At 37.8% G+C, this 12,480-nt stretch overlaps 1 protein-coding gene across 9 annotated transcripts in view; it reads right to left on the bottom strand.

Moving 5' to 3' along the window:
• USP37 (ubiquitin specific peptidase 37) overlaps nucleotides 1-12,220 on the bottom strand; it is an 85,090-nt gene extending 72,870 nt beyond the window's left edge. For 3 of the 9 annotated variants that reach the window (XM_088827598.1, XM_055397391.2, XM_088827604.1), the window contains exons 1-3: nucleotides 12,021-12,220; nucleotides 6,751-6,891; nucleotides 2,325-2,547 (exon numbers count right to left, since the gene is read on the bottom strand). In XM_088827598.1, the coding sequence (XP_088683724.1) occupies nucleotides 2,325-2,480 (156 nt within the window). In that variant the 5' untranslated portion in view covers nucleotides 2,481-2,547; nucleotides 6,751-6,891; nucleotides 12,021-12,220. Of the gene's footprint in view, nucleotides 1-2,324; nucleotides 2,548-6,750; nucleotides 6,892-11,863 lie in introns of all 9 variants that reach the window. The other 6 variants (XM_055397386.2, XM_055397387.2, XM_055397384.2 and 3 more) reach the window with 6 other exon arrangements.
• Between the last annotated feature and the right edge of the window lie 260 nt (nucleotides 12,221-12,480).

Genomic DNA, 12,480 nt, shown 5'->3' with positions numbered 1-12,480 from the left:
TGTGGTGTTGGAGAAGACTCCTGAGAGTCCCTTGGACTGCAAGGAGATCCAACCAGTCCATCCTATAGGAGATCAGTCCTGGGTGTTCACTGGAAGGACTGATATTGAAGCTGAAACTCCAATACTTTGGCCACCTGATGCGAAGAGCTGACTCATTTGAAAAGACCCTAATTCTGGGAAAGATTGAAGGCAGGAGGAGACGACAGAGGATGAGATGGCTGGGTGGCATCACTGACTTGATGAACATGAGTTTGGGTAAACTCTGGGAGTTGGTGACGGACAGGGAAGCCTGGTTCATGGGGTCACAAAGAGTCGGACACGACTGAGCGACTGAACAGAACTGAACTGACCTTACCTTGTGACAATTTTTAGATAAAGATGAAAAAACAATTTACCAGACTTAAAAATAACAGGTTTTAGACTCAAGCAGGTCTTTCTCTCACCTCCCAAATCTAATGAGTTAAATCTTGAAATCTCTTTAAATCTGTATTTTCTTCCTTTTGCTTCTTCCACTGTCTTACCCTTTGCTCAAGACTTTCATTTCTCATCTGAACTCCCACAATAACCTCTTACATGTCCTCATTCTCCCACTACCTCTTGAAAGTCATCTGCCTAGCTGCCAAAGGAATTTAAACTTAAGATTCTTGGCTCCCTAGTAACTAAGTTCCCTTTAGTATGACAAAGAAGATCTGGATATTTCAAGATCTGGTTTCTATGTAGCTCTTAGCCTCTACTACTGCCATTCACTCTCTACTGTGCATTTACTTAAAAATAATTTTCTGGTTTCCTGACTGTTGATTCACACTAGCATGTGTCTGTATATTACAGAAATCATCTTCACCTTACCTTCACTGTGTCTAGCAAATTCTTACCTATCCGTTAAATCCTCAGAGCAAAAAACACTTCCTTCTTCATGTTACATCAGCATCTCTGAGGTATTTTTACAGCTGAGACTGCATTTGGTTACTCTTAAGTTTGAGAGGAAAAGTGCCTCACTCAGCTCAGTATTCTTAGCCAAGTACCCATCACAGTAATCTACAGGTGGTTAACAAACGAATGCTGAACGCAAAACTGATCTAGAACTGAGATGCAGGTTTAATGACAGGTAGATCCATCATGCTTCTAAAGATCTATGTTTGCTTAAGTATTTAAATATTTACTGAGTGCTAATTTGAGTTGAGGACTGAAGACTGAAACTGTTTTAAAAAAAATCTTTCATTGAAATGGTCATATGCATATGAATGTGGTAGAAACTATTATTTCTACTACCCATGTCACCACCTACAATCTATTTAAGAATATTTTTGATACATAAAATCATAACCAATTTATTTTCAATAGTTTAAAAGCAAAAATAAATAGAAATTTTACTTCAGCTCAAGTTCTCAAGCATGAAGTTTTATAAATTACTCTTCAAAAGAGTACTTTAGAATATTACCCTTTTATATAATCTGATTAACAAATATAGCATTTTTAAGTGCAGAAAATGTAAAACATTAAATTCAGCTCATATCAACAGAAGTAATTCTTGGTTGCACAAGACAGAAGTGAAAACAAAATTATTTTTTACAGTGATAAAATAACGAGGTCCTCTAAAAGTTAACAGAAGAGGGACTTCCCTGGTAGTCCAAAGGTTAAGAATCTGCCTTACAATGCAGGGGACTTGGGTTTGATCCCTGGTCAGGGAACTATGATCCCACATGCTGCAAAGCAAACTAAGTCTGCATAACAAAACTAAAGAATCTCTGCACTGCAACAAAAGATCCTGCATGATGCAATGAAGATCTTGTGTGCTGCAATTAAGACCCAATGCTGGCAAATAAATAAATGATTAAAAAAAAATGTTAACAGATAAAACGGCTATAAGGATGACCCTGAATATCATCCTTGAATGGTCTATACCACAACCTTTGGCAGGATTAATTAGTAAGAAGAAATTAAAAAGACACTAATGAGTTCTATTAAAAGCTAATACTAAATAGTGATGAATTTATCACATATGTAGGTTGCCCGGGGGGTGGGGACATAACTACATAACTGAAGTTATTCCAATGTGGTTTTAAAAATAGTTTAGACAGTATCCAGACTCAGTTTCTCCTAGCTTCCTCTTCCCATCAGTTTCTTTTCAGCAATGGTGACTACTTCCTACTCTTTATTATACACCATCATCAATTCTGCTGAATAATTTGTAACAGTATTAATGACCTGAAAATTAAACAAATAGTAAACTAGTAGTGATACTATGATACTTAGTGTGGCACAGAATAGCTGTTCACTAAAGGATGTGATTTGAAGGTCTATTCCAAATCAAAATTTGGTAATACCTGAAACATCCTTGGAATCCCTCCAGTATTGTAGTGAACTACTAGGCTGACTTTATTCTCTTTTTCCACAACTTCAAAGGATCCTTCTTTCCATTTTGTAATCCCAGTTTGCATACTTCGAATTCTGATAGGGCCATGTATCTTCAGAGGAGACATATTTTCTTTAAAAATAAATTGCTTCTAGCCAAATTAAAAGAAAAAATACACCTTCACCTGACAGATTCTAAGGAAAAAAAATAAAATAATAAGTTACAACTTACTAGTGATTAAAACAAGAGTTTGAAAGAGAACATTTAATGAACCATCATACATCTTTTTCTTCGTTTTCAATAAACTACTTTTATTAAATATCCTCAAAGGCTCTGATTAGCTGGATAGCACTGGTAAGAAGAACAAACGAAGCAGTCATTGATGTTCAGTGAATGAATTTACCCACCTTTATTTTTTCTGTACATGTTCTCTCCTTAGCTATGTACCTGAGCCCATTTAGTGTCTAAATTTTGCATTTTGCAGCATTAACCACCATACTGCTGTCACTGTATGACAATCAGGAATACTAAAGATTCCATTCTCAATGTGAGTGCCCATGGCAATATGGCCAACTTTTACCTTCCTTTATGATTCTCAAGGATCTTGAATTTCAAATGTAAGTAAAAAAAAAAAATTCAGTCAGCTGATTCAATTTTTTAGAATTGAGTTCCTATTGAAACACCAAATCAATCATATCACCAAACAATTCCTTCTATCAGTTGGTAGTCTAAGCATATCCACATATATAAAACATATTATATGAATGATTGTGAGAATAATCAAATTAGTGTAACCTCAACAACTACATTGAGAAAATAATTTATTCTCTAGGGAAAACTAACCAAAAAGCCCCTCTTCCTAAGATCCACGTACCATTTATGTTTAACTCTACCATTCCTGGAAAGAATTTTTACCAATTTTATCTTTCACAAATATTCAAATTTCCCAAGTGAACTTCTGATACTTATAAATATGACAGAATGTCTAAGACTCTTAAAAATAGTGTAACAGATGTCAGCAAGTAAATAAAATTAAACAGCAGAAAATGATTATTAAATAGTGTGTTATACACATATACGCAATCAAAATTAAAACAAAATTTACAGCCTTCAAATCTCTACAAACATGGTCTCTAATACAGATTCTTGTTTATAATTTAATAAGTTAAAAACTATTAAACTTTGCCTCTGCCTAAACAACTCAGCTAGAAAAGCTAAAAACAGTAATATAAGTACAAAGGATAAACATACTAGATCTAGGTATCAGGAGCCAGCTCCATCACTTACTAACTTTTAACTTACCTTTCCTCACCACTAGTTTTCTCAGCTGTAAAATAGCAACGCTATAGTGTTGCAGAATTAAATGAAATATTGCTAACACTCATTAGGCACTCAATAGCAGCTTCAATATGAATGAAATTAGTGTCCACTCTCTGAATTTATTCCTTGTCTGCAACACCTCTTTCTCCAAAGATCCCAGACAAATAATTTGTTAACAATGGTCACCAACTCACTGCCTATAGAGGCTAAACAGGTGACACAAATGATTTAGACAGGCAAAATATGAAAACTACTACTCAAATCTAGCCAGCTTTGCCATGAACCCAGCATTACCAGATCATCTAATTCTTCAAGAAAATGGAATCAAATTTTTATGTCAAACTGCCCATTTAAAATTCTGGACAATGAATTCCAAGTTTCAAATCAAACAAAACCCACCTAGAGATAGGATATAGACTGGAGAACCCTAGTTTAAGGCCCCTAGGTGCTATATATCAAACAGCTAGGAATAAATTTAAAGAGAGATAGGACAACACTTTGAATTGTTTAAAGTGTTTTGCATCGTAAGTCCTCTAGTATTACTCACTGATTGAATTTTTTGAGTGCCTAATTGTGGCCATATTTATATACTCTAATTAGCTGGGTGTATGAATCCATCAAAGTAATAGAGGCCACTACTGATCACAGACCCATCTGTTAATGTAACATTTTGTTCCAACTACAAAATCAGCAATGTGTTTGTAACGCATTTTTTTCCCTTACAATTAATAATTTAATGCTTCACTGCTTGGATATAGCCTTGAGATTTTTTCCACTCTGTCTCCTAGCACTGCCAAGAATATGTGATCCCTCTCCTACTCCAGTTGTCCATGCCAGAAGCATGAGTTATCTTTAACACCTCTCTTGATGATTATTAGTATTGGACTGGAAATGGAAGGTAAAGTTGTCAATTTAACCTCTATATACCTTCCAGACATCTTCATAATCAACTTCAGATCAACTCACATCACTTTCCACAAAATCATTCAACAGCTTCCTATGCGGGCTACAGTCCATGGGGTCACAAAGAGTTGGACACAACTGAGCACAACACAGCACATGCCCTCACAATAAAATCTACTCATTCACATGACATAAACACCCTTTGTGATTCAAGCCCTGCTTACCTAACTCCAATAAACTCTCCAAATTCAGCCATCTAAACTATTTACAATTTTCCTTAAAAAGGCATATATTCTCATGCCACTATACCTTTGCACACACTGTGGTCTACATTTGGAGGATTTTTTTACCTACTCTCCCCATCCTCCACAACCTCCCTTTTTAAATTCTCCTGGCTATAAAATCAAAACTCAATTTAGATATTATCTTCTCTAAGAAGCCCTTTCTAGCTATCTTTCAATTATTCTCTCATCCCACATACACACTGAGAGCATTTAATGCTTTGCTCTTCTGCTGTACCCTGCATTTACCTCTGGTAGAGCATTTATCACACTGTATTATAAACTATCTATTTACCTCTTTGTCTGTCTCTTCTATATGAGATAGAAGACAGGCCCAACTGTCCTAGACTTATTAGTTGGGGTGTGATGGATGTTGAGAAGCCCACCCCAGGGCTCCCTACAGAGAGCCACCAAATGAAAATGGAAAACTCTGGGGAATATGTTATCTTTGCATCCCCACTAGGACAGTGTCTGGCACACAAGAAACCACGTCATCATTCAAGAATAATAAATCAGCACAATCAAATTTATCATTTTACAGTTAAAATATACAGCAGCAGATACTAGAACTATAAATCCCTTTTATATAGCCAATATAGGACTATATTTATTAAGCTCTTTACAGGAGCATTCTGTACTATATATCTCATTCTTTGAAAACTACTTCCAGGCTTTTTCTATGTGCATCTGAATTTCTCCTAAATGCAAAGCTGTTCACATATCAATGAGAAAAATCATTTATGAAAAACAAGAATATGCAGTTACAGAACGCATTATTAAAACAAAATACATTAGCAAACTTGTCTAAACTGGGATTCATATAATCTACTGCTCAATGAAGAAACTACACTTTAAGAGGCTTATCAAATTATCTCATCTTTTCTTATACATTTAGGATGCCAAATTATAAGGGAATAGTTAAAACCCCATTGTCTCTGTTTTCCTTACAGACCAAAAAGTAAATAAAGGACATTGACCTTGAATTCCTCCAACAAAAACATATTTTAAAAAATTAGATTATTTAACAAGATTTGGAAATAAAAATTTCAAAGTTCAATGAAGTATGTAAGAAAAAACTTTATTGGTTACTTCTGTTTCCCTTTATAATTCTCTCTACATGTAATACATGATTTCTCTAGATATAATTCTCAAATATTCTGATGCAGAGTTTTGGTTAAGTGTATAAAATTTTACTTCAGATATTGAACATTTTCTTAATCATTTCCACTAGCAATCTCTTTCTTCTAAGACAAAAAACCTAAAAGGTACAAGACATGAAATTGGCAGAATCAATACAATTTTTTCTTAATGTCTCAATCCACTCCATTGTCTGCTCTTGCACTAAATGAGTTAACTGCATTTACTTTTGTACACTGATCATATTATCAGTTTGCCCTACTTGGTTAACAGAAAAAAACACTAAGTTTCCCTTCAAGTATCTAGCATGATCCAGTAACAGTTCAACTTTCTATGAACCTAACAAAGACAAGGTTTCATTAAACTCTGTAATGCTAATCACTGTAATGCTAATCACTGTCAAAGTGATATTAGGAAGACAAAGTACAAGAAAAAACAATTATTCTTTAGGTACATCCAAAGAAATTTGGTTTTCCCTAAATTTCTTCACCATTTTTGAAATCAGTGTTCAATTCTGAGCAATCTGTGAAAGCTCAATAACATTGGCAAAAATGTTTTTATACCCTCTACAGTTATTTAAATGCTCTTATTTCAGGTACTGCTTTGAAAACATTCTTATGCAGAGGGTATGCTGTGGTTTAAGAAAGCATGCTGAAACACAAAAATTACTACTACAGAATAGAAGAAAATGGTCAGTTCTTGCTAGTTAGCATACTCTTATAAACATATATATCCAAAAATAAAAACATTACTTACTTTTCAGAGACTTTTACTGAAAAACCCTATGTAATAACAATTCACCTTTATTCTGATCCTTGTGCCAAAGGCAATGCACTCTTCTTGGGGAACTACTCATATTCTGCAGCTATGCCAGTTCTCCAGGTGCCATCAACTCAGCTAAAGGAAATATAAGTGTGCCTTTTTTAAAAAAAAGTCTCATTTACAAAATTACAATTTTTAAAAAGTGCTCATTTACACAACTAAGATTAACCCTCTGACTATTTAAAAATCACAAACTACTGAAAACATTTAAAGTATAATGCTCAAGATAACACTTGTACACATACCACACACACACACACACAGACTCAACAACTGTAGGACTATATCTGCTGTGCAAAATGAGGGACTCCCAGAGCCTGCACCTAGATCAATTTGTATCTTGGTTTCTTTATTCCTGTTACATTTGAAACTAAAAAGGCAGTATTTCTTTTAACTTTACAAACATTGTTACGTATCACGGTTTTAAATCTTAAAATACCACTTCCAAAAGATGTTGATACAAATTTTAAAAGGTGGGTAAACTTGGTTTTTACTTTTCTTTCAAAACTAAATTCATGGGCTTGTTTCTCAAATTTAGGCCTCTTAAAAGCCTCAACTTTCCCTGAAGTTCTTCTACCCAAACACTTCTCACTACTTTTTTGACTGTTAAAACATAGACTCCTTTGTTCACTTGGTAAAAAATCATTTATTGAATTACTCCAATTTGATGGCACTTCGGTAGGGACACAATCGTGAACATGACACAGTCCATGTCCTCTTTAAGAGATTCCCCAGACTTTCCTGTATTTGTCTTTCCACTGTTATTTAGGCAAAAAAAATCTCCGCATCAGCTTTAGCCTTGTTCTTATTTATTTGAAACATTTATCACTACCACCCTAATTCAGAAACACATCACTTTGTTAATCTTTCCCACCTAATACTTATTATGCAACATTTACTAAGCACAGTATGAAGCGCCATACATGTAATATTTCATAATCTTTACAATAATCCTAAAGAACAGGGATTATTAATATCACTAATTTACAAATGAGGAAACTGAGACTTAGATTAGGTAATTTATCCATGGTTACTTAAGAGTCAGTAAGAGACACACCAGAACTCATGTTTTTAACTGCTACCATACGGCATCCTCAAAGATTTGTAGCAACCACTTTCCAGTCTTCAGTCTCTCAAGAATTTTCTATCCAACAAATCCTTTATCCTGTAATAACCCTTTCTAAGGACTTTTTAAAAATCTCTTACCAACTCAGGTGGTGCTAGTGGTAAAGAACCCGCCTGCCAATGCAGGGGACATAAGAGACATGGGTTTGATCCCTGTGTTGGTAAGATCCCCTGGAGGAGGAAATGGCAACCTACGCTGGCATCTTTGTCTGGAAAATCCTATGGACAAAGGAGCCTGGCAGGCTACAGTCTATGGGGTGGCAAAGAGTAAGACACGAATGAATTGACTTAGCACACCAACTGAAGTGTGCACTAGTTCTCTCAACTTTCTCTCTAGAGGGGAAGGGGGAGATGGAGGGGACCTGTCTTATTTTTTTACTCCAACAAAACAACAGGTACTTAGTAAATGCTAAAATACTTGCTGCTGAGGCTAATTCCCCTCCCAAACATTAAAAACAAATTTTTAAAAAATTTTATTGTGGGCCACCTCATGCGATGAGTTGACTCACTGGAAAAGACTCTGATGCTGGGAAAGGTTGGGGGCGGGAGGAGAAGGGGACAATGGAGAATGAGATGGCTGGATGGCATCACCGACTCTGTGGACATGAGTTTGACTGAACTCCGGGAGTTGGTGATGGACAGGGAGGCCTGGCGTGCTGTGATTCATGGGGTCGCGGAGAGTCGGACATGACTGAGCGACTGAACTGAACTGAAAGAATATTTAACATGAGATCTACCCTCTTAAACATTTAAGTGTACAATACAGTATTGTTAACTATAGGGACAATATTGTACAGCTTATCTTTAGAACTTATTCCTTTTGCTTAATTGAAACAGTCTATCAAATATTTTAACAGCTTATCAGTTCAGTTCAGTCGCTCAGTCTCAATCGTGTCTGACTCTTTGCGACCCCATGAATCACAGCACGCACCTATCAAATCCAAATGCTTCTGTGTTTGGCACTCCTATTTTTAATCTTCTATTTCTCTACACAAATTTTGTTCTACACATACAAATAATTAAATTTTGGTCTTCTCTTCCATAACCACCACCAGCCACTTACTTAAACATGAAATTTTCCTTTATGTATTTTTGGAAACTTCATCTTTACTGGTCTTGCAGTTTAACCTGTCGTTAAAATATGTAAACCACTGCTTTGATTTCTAAGGGCTTTCTTTCCTAAAATGAGCCATAAAACTAATGCACAAAGAGAGAAAATTGTGTGGTGGCTGAAAGTAAAGAGAGAAGTTGACCTCAATGAAGTTTTTCTCCAATTCAAAGACTCTAAAATCTGAATGATTCTATGACCTAGGAACAGATAACATTGCCCTAAGAGGGAAACTCTGCTTTTTTGCATCCTTTAATTTGTCTGTGGAGTGAAAAAAGGTGCTTGCCATCAGATAACAAAAATATCAGTAAGCTGGTGTTTCCCAAAGACATGATGGTTCTTCTACCAAGCTCCAATTTACTTATTCATTTCAACAAATTCTTGAGAAACAGAAATGAAATCATTTCTAACCCATATTCTAGTAGAAAATAGACTTTAAATAATCACATAGTAAATACATAGTTAAAAGTACTGAATATGGTATAAAGTTCAGGGCATGGTGAGAAATTATCACAGGGTACCTAATTTAGGATGGGGTAGCAGGATACACAGAGAAGGCAATGGCACCCCACTCTAGTACTCTTGCCTGGAAAATCCCATGGACGGAGGAGCCTGGTAGGCTGTGGTCCATGGGGTGGTGAAGAGTTGGACACGACTGAGCGACTTCACTTTCACTTTTCACTTTCATGCATTGGAGAAGGAAATGGCAACCCACTCCAATGTTCTTGCCTATAGAATCACAGGGACGGGGAGCCTGCTGGGTGGCCGTCTATGGGGTCGCACAGTGTCGGACAAGACTGGAAAGACTTAGCAGCAGGGGGATACTGATTAGAGAGTATTAAGAGAAGGCTTCTCCAAGGAAGTACCACTTCAGGTGAAAATTGAAGAATGAGTTAATTGAGAGATAGTCATGCTGGAACAGTCCAGAACCACACATGCAAAGGTTCTGTGGTGGGAATAACTTGGTGTAACTAAGCAAATGAAAAACATTGTGGCTGGAGTTTAGTGAGGGAAAAGAGAATGGTACAAGATGAAGTGGGAAAGAATCAGGTTATGCGGAATCTTACACACCATAGTAAAGATTTTGAATTTTACCCTAATGTAATAAATATTTAGTCATGGGAAATCCACTGAAGGTTTTAAGCAGACAAATGACATGTCACTGCTAAATGGAAAAGTGATGTGGTTTGTTTGGGTTTGGGAAGGAGAGTGACAGAAGCAAGAATGAAAGAAATTAGGAGAACCAGATAGGACAGTATTGAAGTGATTCAACTTATAACAACAATTACAATAATAGTTAATACTGGCTATTTATTTTATGTGATGTGCTTACCATGGTTATTTCATTTAATCCTTATAGCAGTCCAACAAGGTGATCATTCCCATTTTACAAATGAGAATATAAGGAACATTAAGTCCAAGTGAAAAAGTGTCGTGGCTTGAATTACAAAAGTGATAATGAAAATGTACAGAAACAGATCCAAGACACATAATGGAAATACAATAAATAGAACCTGAAGAGGGTATAGATACATGGCATGACGAGAAGAACGGTTTTCAAGGTTCTAGACTACGTAAATGGATATACCACTTAATAAAATGGGATACTGGAAGATAACACATTTAGGTATGAAGAGACTGGTTTCAGGTATGTTCTTTTGAAACTCCTAAGGAAAAAAAAAATCAAATTAAGATGTCCAGCAGACAGTTAGCTATTTAGACTTTGAGCTGAAAACAGAGGAAACACACTGGAAATAAAACTTCTCAAGTCATCTAATGTTGTTAAGTCACTAAGTCCCTGTCCAGCTCTTTGCGATTCCATGGACTGCAGCACACTGGGCTTCCCTGTCCTTCACCATTAACATACAGGTAGAATCTAAAGCTTAGGGTGGAAGGGAACAGTAAAAGGAGAACAATACTGCACCCAGATATCCATTTTATTCCATCAAACATCTCTCACTATGATGATCATCGATTACTTTGATGTCAACAGGCTTTTCAGTCCTCATTTATCTTTACCTTTCAACAGAATTCAACATTATTGATAACTTCTTTCATCTTTTCTGCAAAACTTGTACTCTTCTATCAGGTTACTAAACACCAAGAATCGCTCAGCGCTCCATCCTGGGTCCCTTTCCTTTTTAGCAATGCACTCTCCTAAGGCAATTTCATCCACATCCATGGCTTCAACTACTATCAATATGGCAGATGATATCTATATATATATATATATACACACACATTTATCTATGCACCCAGCTTACAACTAAGCTCCAACCGCAGTATAATCCAATTGCCTACTTGACATCCTCTGTTAAGACAGCTCCTCCAGTTAAGAGGCATGTCAGACACTACCACCCCCCAAAGGCATTTACACAGAGCCTAAATTTTGAAAGGATTACAAAACCACCCACAGACCAACTTTCTAGACAGAGGATTTCGTCATCAATTATTATTTCTTTTCACAGATCAAAACCTAAAATAGGTAAACCTGACAACCTGATTTGATGGCTAGAGATGGGGAACAACCAAAGGCACGAAAAAAAAAATATAATCCATGCCTTTGAGTGAAAAATGACTACGAGAGAGGTGGAGAATAGCCAAGAAAGTAAAACAGTATCATATCCCAAGGCCCGATGGACAAGCGGCAACGGAAGTCACCTGAAGAGATGGCAGGCCTCGCTAAGGGGCGAGTGACGGACAACGACAGTCCCCAGCAAAGAGGGGCCAAGTTCGGGTCACGGGGGGAGCGAGTGACAGTAAAGACCCGGTCAAAGGAGAGGAAAAGCCTGGGGGAACATCCAAGTGGAATACCTGTGAGGAGACAGAGGGCGTCGCGGGAACGGGGGCGGGTTGAACAGCAGCCGGCGAACTCCAGAAGAGTGAACGCCGAGTGGGCGGACCGCACGGGGAGAGAGGCGGGGGGCAGGGTAAAACGGCTCCGCTGAAACGCTCGCCTGGCCCGCCTTACCTGTACTTGCGAGTCGGAGCTTTGCACAGGCCTGCCGGAAGCACGGAGTCCGCGTGGAGGGGGAGGAACTGGGGGTCACGAAGGAGGGGACACCGGGCACGGAGAGGGGCCGCTCACTCCCCCAGTTAGGGAGAGCGGCTGATGGCGGGAACTGTGACCACACGCAAACACGCACGCACGCACGCACACCCGACGCGACCAGGAGAAGCGCGTGCGCGCAAGCCTGGAAACTCCGCCCTTTCTACGCCCTCTCCCCGCCCCAGTACCGGGAGAAATCTCGCCGAGGTAGCCCCGCCCCTGCCCTGACCGTAGTACGCACGCGCACTTTCTACTTCACGCACTTTTCTGCTTCCTACCATTTCCCTCCTACAGAGTCCAGTTGGGCATGCGCACTAGTTGTCCTCCTGGACTACCTGGGTTTTCCCGCCCTTCACTGGCCTCCGGAGGAAGGTCAGAGTTC

Source organism: Moschus berezovskii, chromosome 2, assembly GCF_049115385.1.
Source record: "Moschus berezovskii isolate FMDL1 chromosome 2, NW_MosBer_1.0, whole genome shotgun sequence".
NCBI classification, from domain to species: Eukaryota; Metazoa; Chordata; class Mammalia; order Artiodactyla; family Moschidae; genus Moschus; species Moschus berezovskii.
The sequence above is the reverse complement of the archived record's forward strand: the minus strand, read 5'-3'. Positions and strand labels throughout refer to the sequence as shown.